Source organism: Phascolarctos cinereus, unplaced genomic scaffold (genome assembly GCF_003287225.1).
Source record: "Phascolarctos cinereus isolate Bilbo 61053 unplaced genomic scaffold, phaCin_HiC Scaffold_2;HRSCAF=192, whole genome shotgun sequence".
Taxonomy (NCBI): domain Eukaryota; kingdom Metazoa; phylum Chordata; class Mammalia; order Diprotodontia; family Phascolarctidae; genus Phascolarctos; species Phascolarctos cinereus.
The window spans coordinates 44,028,230-44,048,334 of record NW_027555625.1 but is presented as its reverse complement, the minus strand read 5'-3'; the positions used below and the strand labels follow the sequence as shown (position 1 = coordinate 44,048,334).

Below are 20,105 nucleotides of genomic sequence, written 5' to 3'. Positions count from 1 at the left end.
ATTCTTATCCTAAATTTAACAGAAATTGCTATAAATGAGTTTCCTGCCTTACAGTAATAGGTGTGATGTTTTCTTTAACTTGGACTTAGCCGTTTTGAATGGCAGAGGCTTCACCTTAGGGTTAGTTTCTCCCGCTTTCTCTCTCTTAATTCCTTCATTCCCTTCTCCCCCTTTTTATTTCTCTCTTGCTCTGGAGTACCATTCTCTCAAACAGTTCATGATTCAGCCAGTACATTTCTCTGAGTGTTACTGTATTTTGTTAGCAACTGGTTAATCTGGTTGGAGAGTGTAAGTTTTAAAATGCTTATGTTGAGAAGTATAGCTTTTACAAATACTTAACTTTTTGGTTGGGAGACCTACTTATGGGTCACAGAGTTCCTTGAAGTGTTTGTGTCTCTTTTTAACGTATCATAGTTGTAATGATTCTTTTACCTTCAAAAAGCATGCTGTATTTTGCTTAGTAGATAGCTGTGGGTTCATAGCCCCTAGTTCTTAATTGTCCCTTGTCCTTCTTGAATAAGGGGGTTGAGGGAGAGGTGTTGGTGGAAGGAGTCCACTGGGATGCTGATTGCTCCTTGGTAAGTGATTTCTGCATTTCTTTTTTTTTTAAATTTATTTATTTTGATTTATCAACAATCACTTTCATAAGCTTTTGAGTTTTAAATTTTTCTCTATCTCCCTCCCCAAGACGGCGCGCAATCTGATAATATAGGCTACACATATACATTCCTATTAAACATATTTTCACGTTAGTGATGTTGTAAGGAAGAATTAGAACCAATAAGAGGAAGATTTCTGTACTTGTAAAAAACTAAAATATTTTCCCCTTATTGTAGTTTTGATGGTTAATTAGAATATGTCAAGGAGTTCTGAACCTTGTCAGAATCCTGTGAGTTCCTCCTGTATGTACTTTACCAATTATTTGTTCCTTTTTGGGAAATTTTCTTTAATGATTACTTGAAACAAAATGTTCATATTCTTTTTTTCCAGATTTTCTGGGACGTGGATATTAGTAACGCTAGACATATTATTGCTTCATGATCTTTCCTCTTGGTCTGTCACTTGTACAGTTTTTTTTAAATTAATTTCTTAAATTTTTTAAAATTTTGAGTTCCAAATTCTCTTCTTCACTATTGTCCTTCCCCCACTGACTAAGAAAGAAAGCATTATGATCATGCAAAACATAATTACCATATTAGCCATAGTGGGGAAAAATAATAAAGTGAGAAAATTATACTTCACTTTGCACTCAGTTCATCAGTTCTCTATCTGGACGTGGATGGCATTTTATCATCATAAGTCCTTTAGAATTGTCTTGGCACTGTATTGATCAGAGTTGCTAAGCCTTTCACAAATGATTATCATTACAAACATTGCTGTTATTGTACACAATGATTTCCCAGTTCTACTTACTTCACTTTGCATAAGGTCTTCCCGTGTTTTTCTGAAATCATCCCATTCATCATTTCTTATAGAACAATAGTACTTCGTCACAATCATTTACCACAACTTGTTCAGGTATTCCCTCAATTTCCAAATCTTTGCCACCACAAAAAGAGCTGCTATAAATATTTTTGTACATATAGCTAGCTCCTTTTCTTTTCTCTTTGCTGTCTTTGGCCTATAGACCTAGTAGTGGTGGGTCAAAGGGTATGCATAGTTTCATAGTCCTTTGGGCATAGTTCCAAATTGTTCTCCAGCATAGTTAGGCCAGTTCACAATTCCACCAATAATTCATTAGTGTACCTATTTTTTCCTCATTCTCTCCAGCATTTGTCATTTCTTGTAGGTATGAGGTGGTACCTCAGAATTGTTTTAATTTGCATTTCCTTAATCAGTAGTGAGAGCATTTTTTCATATGATCATAGATAGCTTTGATTACTTCTGAAAACTGCCTATTCATATCCTTTGACAGTTTATCAATTTGCAAAATGGCTTTTTTTTAAATCAATTTGACTCAGTTACCTATATATTTGAGAAATGAGACCTTTATTAGAGAAATTTGCTGTAAAAGTTTTTGATATTTATTGCCTATGGTACCTTTTAGCAAAATGTAGTTTGCCTGATTATCCCTTTTAATTGTTTTTGCTTTGTCTGAGATCATGATTGCTCCTCCTGCCTTTTTTACTTTAGCTGAAGCAGTTTAGATTCTGCTCCAGCCCTTTATTTTAACTCTGTGTGTCTTTCTGTTGGAAGTTTGTCTCTTGTAAACAACATATTGTTGGATTCTGGTTTCTAATCCATTCTGCTGTCTGCTTCTGTTTTATGGGTGAGTTCATCCCATTCACATTCAGTTATGATTACTAACTGTGTATTTCTATCCCATTTCTTCTCTTTCTCTTTTTTTATCCTATCACTTCTCTTAAAAGTCTGTTTTGCTTCTGACCACTGCCTTCCTTAACCTATCTTCCTTTTTATCATCACCTCTCCCTTCTCTTATCCCCTTCTCCTCCTACTTCGCTATTGGAAAAAATAAATTTTTATACCCAATTCTTCCTTCTTTGAACCAATTCTGATTAAACTGAGGTTCAAGCATTGCTGACCGCCACCACCCCAATTTTCTACTTCACTTCCTGTGTGCCTCTTTTAAGTGAAAATATTTCCCCCCTTCTACCTCTCCTTTTTCCATTCTCCCAGTGCATCTGTCTCTCACCCCTTTCTTATTTTGGGGACCATCCCAACATAACTCATTCTCATGCCCTGTGTCTATGTAAACTCCTAACTGCTCCTAATAATGATAAAATTCATAGGAGTTACATGTATGATTTTCCCATATAAGAATGTAAACAGTTTAACATTATTGATTCCCATATGATTTCTCCTTCATGTTTATACCCTTTTATGTTTCTCTTGAGTCTTGTGTTTGTTAAATTTTCTGTTCAGCTCTGATCCTTTCATCAGGAATGCTTAAAAGTCCTCTGTCCTCTTTCATTAAATGCCTACTTTTTCCCCTGAAGGATTATACTCGGTTTTGCTGGATAGGTTGTTATTCTTTTTTTGTTTGTTTGTTTGTTTATTTGTTTTGGCTAGGCAATGGGGTTAAGTGACTTGCCCAGAGTCACACAACTAGTAAGTGTTATGTGTCTGAGGCCGGATTTGAACTTGGGTCCTCCTGAATCCAGGGCCGGTGCTCTATCCACTGCACCGTCTAGCTGCCCTGGTTGTTATTCTTGGTTGTACTTCTAGACTCTTTGTTTTCTGGCATATCATATTCTAAGCCCCCTGCTCCTCAAATGTGAAAGCTGCTAAATCTTGTGTGGTCTTGACCGTGACTCCACAATATTTGAATTGTTTCTTTCTGACTGCTTGTAATATTTTCTCCTTGACTTGGGAGCTCTGGAATTTGGCTATAATAATTCTGGGAGTTTTCATTTTGGGATCTCTTTCAGTAGATGGTTAGTGGATTCTTTCAATTTCTGTTTTACCCTCTGGATTTAAGATATTGGTGCAAGTTTCCTTGATAAGTTCTTGAAATATGATGTCTAGGCCCTTTTTGGCTTTCAGGAAAGCCATTGACTCTTAAATTATCTCTCCTCGATCTATTTTCCAGGTCAGTTGATTCTGTTTTTTAAGGAATTTTAATTAATTTATTTATTTATTTTAGGAATTTTAATTTTAAGGAATTTTTTTTAGTGAGCTTTTATACTTCTTTTTCCATTTGGCCAATTCTGCTTTTTAAGGAGTCCTTTTCTTCAGTGAATTTTTATAACACCTTTTCCATTTGGCCTATTATACTTTCTAAGGAGTTGTTTTCTTCAGTGAATTTTTGTGCCCCTTTAACATTAGACCAACTCTGTATTTTAAGATGTAATATAGCCTTCGGTATTTTTGTACCTCTTTTACCAAGCTGTTAATTCTCTTTTCATAATTTTCTTGCATCACTCTCATTTCCTTTCCCTTTTTTTTCATCTACCACTTTTAACTCTTCCATAAATTCTTTTTGGGCTGGTGTCCAATTAGTATTTTTCTTTGTGCCTTTGCTAATAGCTGTTTTCACGTTGTTGTCTTATGCGTTTGTATCTTGGTCTTCTCTCACACCAGAGCAGCTTTTCATGGTCAAGTTCTTTGTTGTTGTAGTTTGCTTATTTTTCCAACTTATTTCTTGACTTTGAATTTTATGTTAAAGTTAAGCCCTGCTCCCAGGGTGGGAAGGTACTATCCCAAGCTTCAGGCTTTTTCATGCTATTTTCAGAGCTATTTCTGAGGGTCTGCAAATTTTCAGTGCTTCCAAGGTGGTGTGGTCACTGTTCCCTTGGTCTGTGCTCTGGTCTGTACTTGCACTCTCTTCGCCTTAGAAGTGTGACCCAGAACTGTGTGTGGGCAGTAGAGTTGCCAGTCGGTGCCAGCTGTACTCAGTCCCAGCAAAGGGTGGGTCCCTTGTAATCTCTTCCTGTTGAGTTATCCAGCTCCTTTACTCTGCATGGACCAAGAGCTCCTAACACTGCTGCTACCTCTGTTGCAGCTGCTTCCAAAGCCTGCCTCTGCCTGCCCTCTGGGCCAGGCCTACACCCCAGTGTCACAGATCTCTCCTTCCAAGTTGTTGTAGGCTAGAAAAATGTCTCACCCCAACCTTTTTCTGGCTGTGCCACTCCACAGTTTGATCTGAGGCCTTAAAATTGTTTGGAGGGGAATGCTGGGAAGGTTCATCTGGGTTGCTGCCTTTACTCCACCATCTTAGCTCTAAAAGTGTGATTGTTCTTTTTTTAAGATTTTATTTCTAGCTGCTCTATGTCATGCACAGCTCTGCTTTCTGAAGTAGTAAGTCTCTTATCCATTGTGGATTTGGGTTTGTTTGGTTTTTTTGGGGGGGGTTCTATTTAGAGTCTCCATATTGGTTGTTTTCTTATTTGCTCTCAATCTTTTTATTTTTTTTTAGCATCTTTTAATTCTAGCTTGATTTCTCCCTGAAATTTTTTAATTCTCCAAGGTCTTTATTTAGCCTTACGGTTTTCTTTCCAGCATTTATTTGTACCTAATTTCTTTGAATGTACCATTTACCCATTTTAATATGACTGTTTCTTTTTCATATGTATTGCTTTGGTAATTTACCTGGTTTAATTGCTCTACAGTATTTTTATATTGTACTGCCACTTTTCTTCACTTTGCTTATTTCCTATTTTGGTTGATTTCAATTTTCTTGTGTTTTTTTTAAAAACCGATTTTCTTCCCTTTGATGTTTCCCTTTGTTGTCTTCCCTTTTTTTTTTTTTTGAGGGATATGTGTGCTCCTTTGATCCTTTCACTGTATCTCCTTAACTGGAAAGCTCAAGAATGGATGTGCAGACATTTAGTAAGCTGATATGATAGATATCGAGACTTAATACAAAAGATAAATAAGACCTGGCTCCTACCGTAGAAACTTACAGTCTAGGGCACTGTGAAATTCAAGTTCTCCTCAGCCTGAATCCTTACTGTTATTGTGCCATTTCTCCATACCACATCCTAGCTGGGTCCCCCAGAATTGAATGGGATTGGGCCATAGCATGTCCTCAGGATTAGAGCCCCAGGTTCCTCTGATTTATCATCAGTATTAGTTAGGAATTAAAGGCAACAGCAATGTCAACAGAAATGCTCATGAAGAACTTCTGTACTTGCACTCAGGTTGACAATTTAAGAGATTTTCACTGCCAGATCAGTTCATCCATGCAAATAAGAAAATCACGTGGTTTATGCCTTCCCATTTAGGGTTTGTACACTGCCCCCTTCCTCCCTTCTGCTAGCTCCCCTTCAGGATTAATGTCTGCTTTCCTTCAGATCTCATCCCTAACACAGCATCTCCACTACCATGATCTTGACATGCTGCAGGTGTTCATCATTATTATTTTCTTGATTCGATTAGCTAGGTAGGTTTTGCTCCCCCATTCCTTTATTTTAAAAATAAATTATTGTTTTTAGGTCACCTAAATTTCTCCCCGTATTATCTCTCTCTCCTTTCCCCTCTAGTAGAATAATCCCATATAACAAAGTGGTTTTTTTTGGTTTTTGTTTGTTTGTTTTTGAAGAAGAGGAAAAAAGGAGCAATCGTTACTTGAAAAAAGCTTGAAAACGTGCCATGTTTCAGCGGACCCCACAGTTTTTTGGAGGTGTCCCTCTTACGTCTTTTCTTTGGGGCCGTTCACTCTCACATGTCTTTTAGTGTCCTCTGCTGTAACCATTGTGTATATTGGCTCCTTGGCTCTACTTCACTCTGCCTCGTTTCATGTAGAATTTCCTATGCTTCTCTCTGTTTTATCCCATTCATCCCTTCTTAGGTTCAGATATCACAGTTTATTCTCTAATCCACGGGCCGACTCCTTTCTAGGTCTTTGCTTCATCTGTGATGACTTTGTTTCGCTGACCTCCTTGGACTGGATGTCAGATGGTAAAATCTCCAGCTTGTCGACATATGTATAGACAGCTGAACGACTTTATTTGTATAATTCCAAACTGCTTTCCAAAATGGCTGGACTAGTTCACAGCTCCACCAGCAATGCATTAGTGCACCATCTTTTCCTCATCCCCTCCCTCCAGCGTCGATTATTCCCATCCTTGTTATCTTTGCCAGTTTGTTGGCTATGAGGGCTGTTTTGTGTGTGCATTTCTCTTATTACTTGTGATTTGGAGCATTCTTTTGTATGATTGTTAAAAATTTTCAGGCCTTTAGAAGATTGTTTCTGTTCTTTGACTCTTTATCGGGGAATGGTTTTGGGTCTTATATTTCTATTGCTTGTCTGTCTATCTCGGATTTGTCATTGTTCAGTCATATCCAACTCTTCGTGGCCCTACTTGGGGTATTCTTGTCTAAGATACTGTAGTGGTTTACTATTTCCTTCACCAGCTCATTTTACAGGTGAGGAAACTGAGGCAAATGGGGTTAAGTGCCTTTGCCTGGGGTCACACAACTAGTAAGTGTCTGAGCTTGGATTTGAACTTGTTGCTTCCAGGCCTGGAATCCACTGTATCACCTTGCTGCACCATATATCTCAGATAACAAACCTTTATCTGAGAAATGGGATACAAAATTTTCCTATCCCACTCAACTGTTTCCTTGCCCTAGAAGCATTCTTTTTTTTTTTCAGAAACTTTTCAATTTCATGTAGTCACCATGATCTGGTTTTGTGGTTGCCTCTACAGCCTGCTTCTCTTCTCATTCTTTATGATATGATCTTTAACATGCCGGTCACTTACCCATTTAGAATGTGTCGCAGAGGATGGGATAAGGTGATGGTCCAATCCTCATTTCTGCCAGTCTGCTTTCTGGGTTTTGTTTTTTCTCCAGCAGTTTTTATCAAATAGCAAGTTTTTTCCTAAGTAATTTCTATTGAAGGGGCTTTACCAAACACACTCCGCGGCCTTTTGAAAGTCTATTGCTGTTGGTTTCTCTGGCTCCTCTCATTCCACTGCACTCTGGTGACATCCAAGTTCTCTTCTCCCACACTGGTGTTCAGACAGCCTACAGGCCAATTTGCGAAGAGTCCTGGTCAGAGGGGTGGGAGAGGAGCACTTCTCATCAGGGTGGCTTTCCCTCTTCTTTTCTTTGGTAGGCTTTGGAGTGAAGATGATCAGTATGGCAGACATGAAGAGCAGCCAGTACGTTCCGATGCACAGCCGAGAGATCCGAGGTCTGGCCTTCAACAGCAGGCCCAATAGCTGGCTGTTGTCCGCGGCGCTAGATAACACAGTCAAGCTGACAAGGTATGGTTTTCTGGGAAGGGAGATAAGTTTCACCCTTCCTGGTGTCAGAGAACGAGGCGGGAGGTTTCCCCTGAGCCTAGGCCGCTTTCTTAGGATACTACAGTTCAGTGAATTCATCATGCACTGTTAGTTTTAAAATGCCTCATTCTCTGCATCTTACCCTTCGATCCCTGTGTGACATGTGAGAAGGGAAATCTGTACTAATGAAAAACCTCATTCATTTGTTTTGAAATCAAAGGGGTCCTGGGGTAGTTGGGGGAGGGTCTCTCAGAAGAAAATGAGAATTAATCTAGTTTCTCAGGGTGGGCTTAATGAGGCGCGTTGGTAACTGACAGTCTTCTTTGCGCCTCTACAGTGTGCTTAATGCATAGGATTCGTTTTAAGGTGTGTCTCTATTCATCCCTTTCCTCTCTTCCCCAAAGCCTGGAGACTAATACGGTGGTCCAGACGTACCACACTGGCCGTGCAGTCTGGAGCTGCTGCTGGTGCCTCGATGATGAAAATTACATCTATGCTGGGCTGGTCAACGGCTCCATTTTGGTGTATGATTTGAGAGACACGAGCTCCCACGTCCAGGAGTTAGTTCCTCAAAAATCCAGGTAGGAGAGTTAGTTCTGTTGTCTTTTTCCTCATGGTTTTCCTTTATATTGTTACTTTTGTATTTATCACTACATCGTTAATAATAATGTTAGTAATAATTAACATGTGCCAGACGTGCTCATTGCTTTACAGTTAGTATCACACTTGATCCTCACAACAACCCTGGGAGGAATATTATCTCCATTTTGCAGATGAGGAAACTGAGGCTAATGAAGTTGTTGTTGTTGTTGTTGTTGTTTTTTAATAATGACTTACCCAGGGTCATACAGCATGTGCCTGTGGCCAGATTTGAACTCAGGTCTTCCTGACTCCAGGTTCTATCCATTGTGCCATCTCTTTGCTGTATAAGGGCAGCTTTCAGTAATAGTAAACTGTCACCAGAAAGTAGCCCTCAGGTGCTCTGAGGAACATTGTGTTTACATCGAGAAGATGCTTCCTACTTCACATAGGGGAAAGCTTGGTCAGGTTCACAACATAAGTGAGCTCTTAGCAATCGCCAGATACTAGAAGAGGGTATACCCCCTGCCTGGCCGTCTGGATCACAGATAAGGAGGAGACGTACATGCCAAACCTGGTCCTGGAGGCCTGAGGGAGTCGCTGGCATCTCTGGGATGGATGTGATTGGACTTGAGGCTGAAAACAGGCCTGTCTTTGGCTGCAGTCCAGGTGGAGGCAGCGAGGGCCTGGCTTCGTTTTGGGTGATGTGTGAATGGAGAGGAGGGGTGGGGTGGAGCTAGAATGATCAGATCTGGCAATTGATTGTGTCTATGAGGGGCGTGAGAATGGGGTGTCTCAAGGGGCTAAGTTGTGAGTTTGGGGGCTTTTGTGCCTCTGTGAAAACAGGGCGAGATGACAACTTCTGGTTTGCATATGTCTAATTTTCAAGGCCTCTGGGACACCCACTTTGAAATGTCTGATCATTTGTGGAACAAGCCTGGAGCTCAGGAGACCTAGGGGTGGGTAGATGTGTCTGGGATTGCATCTGTCTAGAGATGCTCATTGAACCACCACGTGGGAGCACATAGAGAGAAAAGAGAAGAGGAGACTCAGCCAGAGCCCTGGGAGGCCCCCACCGTTAGTGGAGGCAACGTGGGTGGTGAGTCAGCAGAAGAAGCAGCCATCACATGGGTGGGAAGAGAACCCGTGGCCTTATCATCTCTGCCTGGTGTTTTCTCAAATGTGCCCTGAGGCTGGAGGGCTTTTTAAAGACTTAGGAATAGGAATCCTTGTCCAGTTTTTCTAAATGTATCTTCCCCTTAAAAATGACAGCTATTTTTTCATGTAGCCTCAGAATAGCTAAGCAGAGGAGGAGGAATTCATTATTACTGTGGAGCTTTCTTTGGAAACTGTAAAATAATAACTTTTGTCTTAGCAGCTTCCTAGCAAAACTGATCTGATTGGAATTTATCTCAATGAAGAAGTATCTACTTTGATATCTGTCAGGCCCCTTCTATGAAAGGGATGGGTAGAGTGACATAATGGATAACTTTGGTGTCAGCCAAGCCAGAAATCATATTTGCCTAAATTTACCTTATCATGGACCCCACACGTATTCATGATGATAGTAGCTCACCCTTCATAGAACTTTGTGGAGATCCAGGAGAAGAGCGTCGCCTGCAGTCAGTCTCAGAGGCTGCAGAGAGGTCAGTAAGGATGAGGTGAAAGCCAGAGCACAGAGGCCTGGGAAGGGAGTGAGCATTTAGTATAGCCCTTACTGTGTGCTAGGTGTCTTTTACAAGCATTCTCTTTCAGTCTTCACTACAACCCCTTGAGGTATAGTGGGAGAAACTGAGGCAAATGGGTAAAATGACTTGCCCAGGGTCACACAACTGGGAAGTGTCCACAGCCAGATTTGAACTTGGGTCTCTCTGACTCCAGGCCCAGTGCTCTGTGCACTGTGGCACCACCAGTACCTGGAAGATAGATGGAGGAAAGGGAAGTGGGGGCACTGTTCACAGGCCTGGGGGAATCCCACAAGGGCTGTTTAAGGAAAGGCCAGGGCGAGTCCCATGTAGGCCAGAGTCCCCTATAGCTGTCGCTGTTGTCTGTTCTGTGCTCATTTTAGAGTGTGACTGTACCCAGACCAGCCCATACCTAGCACGTTGCCGGCACATTTGATTATTATTCGTGATTGGTGACTGGGCAGATGTTAGGTGCCTCTTACGTGTGAGCTGTACTTGATGGGTCTGTGACCACGCTGGTGTGGCTGTGGATGCACCCTCAGGGATGGAGGATCCTGACGCCTCCTCAACGCCACCTCCCTGATTAGGACTGCGGTTGTGAGCCGTCCCAGTCTCTCCTGGGGGCAGCTCGGATGGCTCAGTGCAGCACAGGATCATGGAATGTAGCACCAGAGCAGTAGTTGTCTTGTAAAATGTTCTCATTTTTAAAAGAAAGTTCTCATTTACAGATGAACAAGCTGAGGCCTACCACGGGGAAGTGCGGCGCCCAGGACCAGGCTACAGGTCCGCGTCTCCTTCTCTGTTCACCCTTAGCACTGCACTGCCCACTCTGATGTCTGGGGAGGGGGGGAAGGGCAGGGTTATCGGCTCAATACTTGGAGAGGTCGTCCACATCCTTTTATCTTCCATGACTTTGATCGTGCCGGTTGTTATTTGGCATAAATGGATTGGGTTTTTCAGGCAAGATGATAGAGTGAGAGATTGTTCAAAGGGAGCTGGGCTTTCCATATGCGTCTCACAAGGAGAAACAACAGCAAAGAAAAACAGCTTTGAAAAAAGACAAAAGCTCACCAAGATGGACTGTGAGCAAAAGTGAAGGAGAATACTAATCTAACAACCAAAAACCCTCGAACAGAGCAGCCGAAAAGGGGAGGGTACCAAAAGGCCCTGCCCAGGCTGCCCCCACAGGTGAATGGTCTGTGCTGTGGGCAGAGGGCTTCACCAGGGGCCAGGAACTATGTGTCTTTTGTCAGCATTGGTCTCCTCTGTCATCCTTTGGATTTTATTTTGTGCGTTTAAACAGCAAGATTCTGAAAATGCTGTCCACGTCCAAAGAACGAACTATGGAAGTCGAATTGCTATCACTTATTTTTACCTCCTGTTGAGTTTTGTTTCATCTTTCTGATGGTTCCTCCTATTGGTTTTAATTTTTACTTACAACTTCACTAATGTGAAAATATGTTTAATGGGTATGTAAATGTAAAGCCTATATCAGATTGTGTGCCGTCTTGGGGAGGGTGGGGGGGAGGAAGGGGGAGAAAAATTTTCAACTCAAAAGCATATGGAAGTGATTGTTGATAAATCAAAATAAATTAATAAAATTTTTTTTAAAAAAATTTTTTTTAATTAAAAAAAAAAAAGATTCTAAGAAGGTGCTTTGCAGCCCAAAAAGGTTAGAGCCCCTTTCTGCAATGGAATTTGAAGAAGATAAGCAAAAGTTAAATCTAGTAAGAAGTGAACAAGACCAGCTCACTAGAGGAACTTAAATAAAGTAAGAAATGTCAGGGAAGAAACAAAACTTGAATTAAAAGTAATTTTTTCAAGAAAGATTGGGAAGAAATAGTAAAGAAAATGACAAATTAGGAAGAACATTTTACAGAGTCATAGAAGTGCTGCCATAACAGAAAATGGGGATTTCTGCCAACGCAAATGTATAGGAAGAAATTCAAGCTTCAAGTGACTGAATTGTCCAAAGAATTGAACACTCATGCCAATTTGAGTGGCAGCCGTGGCTTTGGAACCCAGGAGGCAAGACCTGCCCTGACACATTGTCTCTGTGGCCTCAGACAAGCCATTTGACTTCTCTGGGAAATTTCTTAACTCTGTAAGTGCAGAGAAGATCTAGGCCTGCTTTGGAAGGGGAAGTTTCCTTATCTGTACCAGCAAGGGCACAGCTCCAGACCTTCCCCTGTCTTAGGGGAAGGAAGTGGCAGCTTTGGAGGAGAGGTGGAAGATGGATGGAGGCAGGAGTCTCCAATCACTGGTATTCCTGACAATGTGGACAGACAGAATAATCGGAAGAAGATATTCCAAGAAGTCATTGGAAAAAATTTCCCAGCTTTAGCAAAAACAAGCGACAATATACATATAAAAGGAATCCATCGCCCCTTGTCAAGGAGGCATCCAAAGTTCAGCTAAACACCTTAATGCCTAAATAGTTATACTCTTAACATAATAAGGGGAAAATACTGCCAAATTTTTTTCCAGAAATTACCTAACCATGCAGCATTAATTATGCTCGCAGAAGATTTCTGAAGGAAAACAAGAGATGATTGGTGGAAATTGGAATTAAAACCTCTACAATATTAATATCTACTACTAATTACGTGTTGTGTATTAAGAATCAATGGAGGGGCAGCTAGGTGGCACGATGCATAGAGCACCGGCTCTGGAGTCAGGAGGATCTGAGTTAAAATCCAACCACAGATGCTTACTAGCTCTCTGACCCGAGGCAAGTCACCTAACCCCAGTTGCCTCAAAAAAAAAAAGAAAAAGAGACTCAATGGGCTGTGTATTCAGAATTACCTTGCAAAATTCAGTATTTTATATTGGTACAACAGTTGGACAGTTGGGAAATATTTCGAGAAATATTTGTAGAACTTCAGAAGTCTTTGAAAACCAGTCAGGCCACCAAGCAAAAAAGTTAAATATTTAAAGTGATTCTGATTCCTGAAATCAAGATCAGCTATCTGCTAACAAAATGTGAAACCACTAGGAGAATTCTGTTGCCTACATCCCTAAGTGGTTCTTCAGTGTGTTTCTGAAAAACAAAGGGACACCAAGAGGAGGGAAGGGGATAGAGGCAGAGTGTGATCTGTCACTGAAGCACTGATCCTTATTAAGATCAATAGAGCGACAGGACCAGGGTGGGAATGCCCACCCCCAGGGCAATCCAGGTGCGCTTCCTGGAGAAGACAGTCCTTCAGCTGCACTTGGAGGGAGGCCAGGGATTCCACACCATGGAGGTGAGTCTACACTTCCATGTAGACTCACATGGTCTACATGGAAGTGGGAGATAGAGCCTGTTTGGCACGCTCCTCGAGGGGGTGTAAGGGAATGTGCAGTAAGGCTGGCGTGAGAATGTCGGGCAACAGGAGTTTGTCTTTTCTCCTAGAGGCGAGGGGGAAACCATTGGATCACAAGCCTGTGCTTTAGGAAATCCCTGTGGAGGGTGGATAGCAGAGGGGAGAGACCCCAGACAACAGTGAGGCGGTTAGCAGCCTACGGCCACAGTCCCAAGGAGAGGTGGATAGGGCCTGGACTAGACAGGGATGGCTGTGTGGGTGGAGGGGACGGTTAGATGGAGGGAGAAACAACCAGCCGTAGCACCTGATTGGAATGAGAGGTAGAAATCAAAGGTGACTCTGAGGTTGTGAAAGGGACACCATAAACACATTTCTGATTTGTTCGCTTTGTGTAAGATTGTATTACCTGTTTGTATGTTTGTTTTTATCAGTATTGTGGGCTGTTAGGTTTGTTATGAAAATGAGAAAAGGAATGTCCTACTTGAGACTTGAAAGTCTGGTTTGATCCTTCACCTGGGGTCTGCAGCCCTAGCAGAGCCCTTCAGAGCATCTGTGAACATGAGTGGGAAAAACACTAACCTCTAAATGAAACTTACCATCATTCCTGCCATTCTTTAAAAACGGTTTTGACAGCACATTGTGTTTTCAGAAACACACTGAAGAGTCACTTTGGGATGTAGGCAACAGAATTCTCCGAGTGGTTTCACATTTTGTCAGTTGACAGCTGGTCTTGATTTCAGGAATCAGAATTACTTTAAGTATTTCACTTTTTTGCTTGGTGGCTTGACTATTTTTCAAAGACTTCTGAAGTTCTGCAAACTTTTAGGAGTCAAAATATTTCCCAACTGTCCATTTCTTGCATCGACTTGCATCATTTTGAGACAGGGGATCTGTCCCCCAAAGAAGGGTGAAGACCCCCTGTTTTAGGGAGACTTCGTTGTATATTTTCTCCTGTGCATGTTGCCTTCCCTGCTTTCCCGGCCCTTCCTGAATCCACTGTTGCTCTCTGAGGGCCAGACTTGAGAGGCAGAGGCTCCGGGAGGACTGAGCAGTAACTGTTGTTTGTCCTTCTTCAGGTGTCCTTTGGTCTCGCTCTCCTATTTACCGCAGATGGCTTCAACAGCATTTCCTGCTGGTGGGATATTGGCTGGAAGCTTAGAAGGTGCCTGCTTCTGGAGGCACAGCAGCAGTAACTGTTTTGACCCTCACAGCCTACCTCTGGAGTCGGGCGGCTGCACTGACCTCCAGGCAGAGAGCCGCAGTGGACACTGCCTTGTCACCTACCGGCCCAGTAAGTGGTGGCTTCTTGGAAATCAGTAGACGCTACAGTCAGGGCTGGACTTCAGAAGGTGATGGAGAAAATGCTAATAGTGAAGGTTAAACCTAAAAGTGGGCCCTGGGGCTCCCTTTCTGTCTCTGCCATGTTGATAAAACAGGGGGTCAAAATCCCATTGCATAAAGACTGCTCCTAAGTGTAAATGTGGCCAGATTCTACCAATAATAAAGGTGCTCTAATAAAGAAGTAAACTGGTACCTGAGGAGAGGTGCGACTTCTTTTTAAGCCAGTGCTGCCCCTGAACAGTCATTTCATAAATTGGGGTGATAGGGTGGGGCCCCAGAGAGCTGCCTGTGACGTGAGTAAACAAAAACTTTCTGACCAAGCTCTGTAAGATAGCTCTGTAAATGCCGACATTGCTTTTTTAATTTAAATAGTATTTTATTTTTTTCCCCAATTACATATTAAGAAAAAATTTTAGCATTCATTTTTACAAGATTTTGAGTTCCAAATTTTTCTCCCTCCCTTCCCCTTGCTGACTTATTATTACAGATAGCAGGTTGTTAGTGAGGCAGGCTTTTTAAATCCCTTAGCCACTGCTAATTGTGAGTGGGCATAATGTATTGTAAATGGAAAAATTTCAGAACCATGGCAACTTCTTGCCTTGTTAAATTGTCCCTTGTGCTAGGGCTTTCTGCATCTAAGAGACTTCTAGCCATTGTAGAATATTTAGCAAAGATACCTTCCCTGAGCATTTGGAAGATTGGCTGGGAGAACAAGTGAGTTTTTGTTTGTCTTCCAGTAAAACCTGGCTTTGCTGTTCCACCCTTCTGAAATAACTTCCCTTCTTGGTAGTGGTACAGATGGGTCCCAGTTGAAAGGAGCCCTTTAGAGGGACAAATTCCCATGACTGATTAGGGCTGTTTGTAGAAGAGATGCTGCCTCGGCTAGGACGGGAGACAGCTCTTGCTTTCTCGTCGTTTGGGGCTTCCCAGTTCAGTTTGGACTGCACTGTTGGGCCTTGTTTGTTCTCAGAGGGTGTCCCCTGGCTCTGCGGGGGCAGGGCTGTGCCCTGCGGGACGGGTCCAGCTTGCAACGTGCTCTTTCTTCCTCCCCTAGATAAAAACCATAACTCGGTGCACAGTGTGTTGCTGGAATTGACCTGCAGTTTAAATGAAGCTACTGAGCCAGTCTACTCGTGTCGGCCCATTCAGACATTCGTCGCTGGACCCACCTGCAAACTGCTGACCAAAAATGCCATCTTCCAGAGCCCAGAGGAGAATGGCAGCATCCTGGTGTGCGCTAGTGATGAATCTTCAAATTCTGCCTTGGTAAGTTATTAAAAACAAAAGCAGCAATTTCATTATTCCTGATTTCTAGGTTTAAATCTCAAGTAATTTTGCAACTGCGTTTTGGTCATATAGGACTGCAGCCTGCCTACATGTAGCAAATAGACAGCTTTCTGTTTCTCACCATTGGTTTGTGAATGAAAGTTAGTGCTTGACGTGGAAGCTCTTCCTTCTAAATGCAAACAAGCATTGGGGGGAGAAACATGGGGAGCCTTTTGCCTCATGTGTCTCAAGGGTACATGTTTGGTTGTACAGATGTTTCGGGAGGACAATGGCCAAGTCAGTGCTTGGTGGAGCTCTGGGACTCCTGGGAGAACTGTCAGAGTCAGCTGAGACATTCCTGCACCTCACACTTCAGGGCTACTGGGATTTGTGGGTTTTGTCACGGTGGCTACACCTTGTACGAAGGCAGGTCACAGCCCCACCGTGCCTTAGGAAGTACCTTCACAAGTGGCCTGTGACCGGTGGCCACAGATTCAAATATTTCCAGTACCGTTTATCTGCCAGAGTTTATTGATATAAGCTCCCAAAGGGGGTGACACAGCCTGAAAAGTCAGTCACCTCCACAACCAGGAACGGATTTAGAGGAAGCTTGAGTTTATCTTCAAAGAAACAGTTGGAAATTTGTCTTCTACAAACCTGCTTCCTTTTCACCCATTCAGGAGCTCTGGAGATAGATTTCTTGTATTCCTCTCTCCACCCTACCCACACCCAATAAGAAGAGGAGGAAAGTGGTTTTATAGTTGGGTAAAACTTAGTCATTTCAGAAATCTTTCCAAGAAGCACCTGTAGACATTTGTAAACACACACGTTCCCGTCATGCGTGTACTTTTCATGGGGTCACATTGCAGTAACCAGCTTCTCCAAATGCAGAGCAGGTCCCCGCTGTCCAAAGGTCACCTGGGTTGACGCGTAGCCGCTTCCTTTGGTGTCTGGGCCCCAGCTCACACTGCTGGACCCAGGGGATGAGGGTGGGGTTTTAAGCCCTCAAGTCTTTCCGCGCACCTTCAGTCATCCATCCAGAAGAAAACACTGGGCTTTGGATAGCAAGTGAGAGCTGGGAGTTGTTTCTCAGTTTTTCTGACTGACCTGACACTCCTGAGAAGAGAGGTCGGTTATGGATGATGGTGTTGTCCCGGCCACCACTGAGGTGGCAGCAGCAGCTCGGGGCAGAAGGAGCCTCCCAGCCCCAGGATTCTCAGATCCCTCTGCAGTCTTAGGCCATCATCGCCTACCGCCCTGGGGGTGGGTCCCTGGCCCAGACCTTGTGTCCTGAGGCACCAGACCAGGCTCACTTGGGTTCCAGCTCTCCCCAGAAGCCTTCCCTTAGTGGGCTGACTTCTCCCATTAGAATGGAAGCTCCTGGAGAGGAAGGACTCCACTTTTTGCCTACATTTGTGTTCGCGGTGCTTACCTGGCGATAGCAAACTCTTAGTGGGTGACCCATCTGCCTGTGTGTCTTTTCATCCTTACCCTGATCGCACTAGGCAGATGGCCCTCAGACAGCCTTCCACAAGGCAGGCCCTCTCACTTAGAGAAGGCGCCCTGTGCTCCTTCCTACCTCCTGCCCTTGCTCCCGGGTTTGGTGCCGGCTGCCTGATATCTGCCTCCTCTTCTTTCAGATCTGGGATGCAGGAAGTGGCAGCCTTCTCCAGAAGCTCCAGGCAGACCAGCCTGTGCTGGCGCTCTGCCCCTTCGAATTCAACCAGCACAGCTACTTGGCCACCCTGACGGAGAAGGCCGTCAGGATCCACAGATGGGAGTGACGAGGTCGAACGTCCGGCGCGCTGCAGCCCGGCCTCTGGCAGCCGCGTGGTTGGCACAGGCTCGGGGCCAGTTTGAACTGGAGCGTTCTGACTTTAAAAGCTGAGCGTTGGCACCAGTAAAGGGAGTGGCCGGGAGTCTTTTCATGTACCTCTCCTGTGTGAGGCTTCATTTGTTTTCTGTCTCTGGTCTCCTCTTAACTAGCGGGATCCACAGGGCCTCCAGAGGGGAGGTTGTATCAAGCTTTGGGGGTGTGGTGTGTGAAAGTTCCCCCACCCCACCCCCCTGCCCGGGTTCATGTGAACTGCCTTTACAGAAGCCCTGTTTGCTGGTTCCATTCTTAACAGGCACGGGAAATCATCTCTCTGATGAGACACAAGGGAGTGCTAAGAAATAGAGGGAAACTTGGATTATTATTGACCGAGTAGCCCGATGACGGGGGGCCCTTGAGAAACAGGGTATCTTGTGTTGGGGCATTGGCTCTGTGCAGAGTCCCTTGAGAAGGCTGCCTAGGCCTCTGTGACACGTAAGTTGAGGGGAGGAGGGGAAACTTTAATTCGCCAGACTTCTTGGGAACTCAGGATAAATTTGTCTTAGCGTGTGAAGGCTTAGTCTTCCTTCTTCTCCCTTGAAAAAAATGTCGGAAAAACGGCAGGAATTATGTCAAGGTTAATTCTGTTCTCTCCATCAATAACAGCCTACAAAGAAAAGGCAAACATCAGGGATGGCAAAGGGAGGGGAATTTTAACTGACATAAACCAGGGAATGTGGGCAGAAGGGTCTCTTCAAGCTAGTTATTAGAAAAATCCCAATATAGCTGTTATTTATGTACATACCTGGGCTTGAGCGCTGCGCTGCTCCGTGAAATGTTTGTGAAGCCCGGGTGCGCCGCGGCACGTGTAGTATTGGTGGTGCCTCCCCCACCCCACCCCCCCAGCAGCCACCCCTTGCTGTCCCCCAGGCTTGTTTCTCCAGAGGTGCTGGCAGCAGAATGGTGGCATCTTTACAGATAGTAGGAAAGGCCACTGCCGTGGCGGAGAGGCTCGGGCCACTTGTTCGTCCTGCAGCAGGATTTGGTTTGGATGGTTCTGTCCCTTTAATGGAGGATTCCTGTAGCCTGAGCTGACAACCCAGCAGTCCAGTCAGAAAAATTTGCAGGTGCGGGCCTGTGGAATGAGAAAGGTGCTGCTTGGCATGCCCATCTTTTCAGTACTCTCAAAGGTTGGAGGCTTAACATAATTTAAGGAAAGATAAGGCAGCGTTGCTCCCCAAGACCCTGGAGCCCCCATCAGAGGTTATTCCCACTAGCTGGGGTGGCTGCGGTTCTCTGGCCTAAATGTCCAAGAGCCTGCTTCACCCTTTGGTAGGTTACAGTGTTTACTAGATTAAATGCCCCGCTCATCCTTCAGATCAGCCCCTTTCCTTCCCTTCTCAGGGACAGTTTTTAAATCTCAGCTTTCTGGACCTATGAGAGAGAAAGGAGAAGAGCCCCCTTTTATCAGCCAAAGAAGGCTCGTTTGCTCTGTTTTGATTATCAGGAATTGCTGTCTAAATCTTGGCCTGGGGCCCAGCTGGCAGCACAGAACTTGAGTTGGGCCTTTCAGCAACCAGACTGTTAGCAGAAATGATGAGGGCAGACACTGGGCACAGGTTCTCAGGCTTCAGAGAGGCCCTGATTGTGGACCAAGAATGGGGCTTAGATTGTCCTCTGGGTCTGGGTAATCCCGGAGCTAGCTGCCCAGCGGTTCAGGCACATTGAGGTGACGTGCACCTGGGGATGAGTTTCTGGCTCAGAATCCCCTAGGACCAGAAAAGGAAGTGCTTTGGGCAGGCGAGGCAGACGTTTTGCCAGTTCTTGCTTGCTTGCTCTATTACAGTGAATTCAGGCTTTTTGCTGGCAGGTATTAAGGAAAACAAATAACTGAATTTAAGCACTCCCTCAAAATGCTTTGTCAGGAACAGGAACGAGATTATTCTCGACTTTACGGCCAGAACCATTGGGTGCTGTGTTGACTGGTGTGAAGGCTGCAGTGATGTGCACGGTACCAACAGCTCCTCCTACCTGTCAGCCCTCTAACACTTATTCATCAGAGGGTTGTTCAGTTAGAAAATAGATTAAGAACCTCTTTCTCGTGAGGGTCTGTGTCTGAGGATCCCTCCTAGAGTCTATAGGGTATATCGTTTGTGGCATCTGGCACAATATTTTTAATTTCAGTTACTTCCCATCTAAATCTTGGAGCTAAGTGGGCTCAGAGTATTTGGAACTTGCTTTGCACCTAAGTCCATACTTGCTGGGAAAAACAAGATTATGTGATCTAAGAAATCTTTGTTTAATTGTACTTTTTTGTGTCCTCTGTGTATATGTAAAAATAAAGAATTTACAGTAGGCTTTCTCTCCTTGTCTGTGAAATGTGTGCGTGGTGATGTGTTCTCTCTCTCTCTACCGAGTGTAGTCT

The 20,105-nt window shown here is 43.9% G+C and overlaps 1 protein-coding gene across 1 annotated transcript in view; it reads left to right on the top strand.

Annotated features, from left to right (window-relative positions):
• RFWD3 (ring finger and WD repeat domain 3) overlaps positions 1–20,035 on the top strand; it is a 41,704-nt gene extending 21,669 nt beyond the window's left edge. The window contains exons 9-13 of the mRNA XM_020963647.2: positions 7,523–7,673; positions 8,096–8,272; positions 14,337–14,551; positions 15,656–15,867; positions 17,508–20,035. Coding sequence (XP_020819306.1) covers positions 7,523–7,673; positions 8,096–8,272; positions 14,337–14,551; positions 15,656–15,867; positions 17,508–17,651 — 899 coding nt within the window. The 3' untranslated portion in view covers positions 17,652–20,035. The remainder of the gene's footprint in view (positions 1–7,522; positions 7,674–8,095; positions 8,273–14,336; positions 14,552–15,655; positions 15,868–17,507) is intronic.
• The last annotated feature ends 70 nt before the right edge of the window (positions 20,036–20,105 follow it).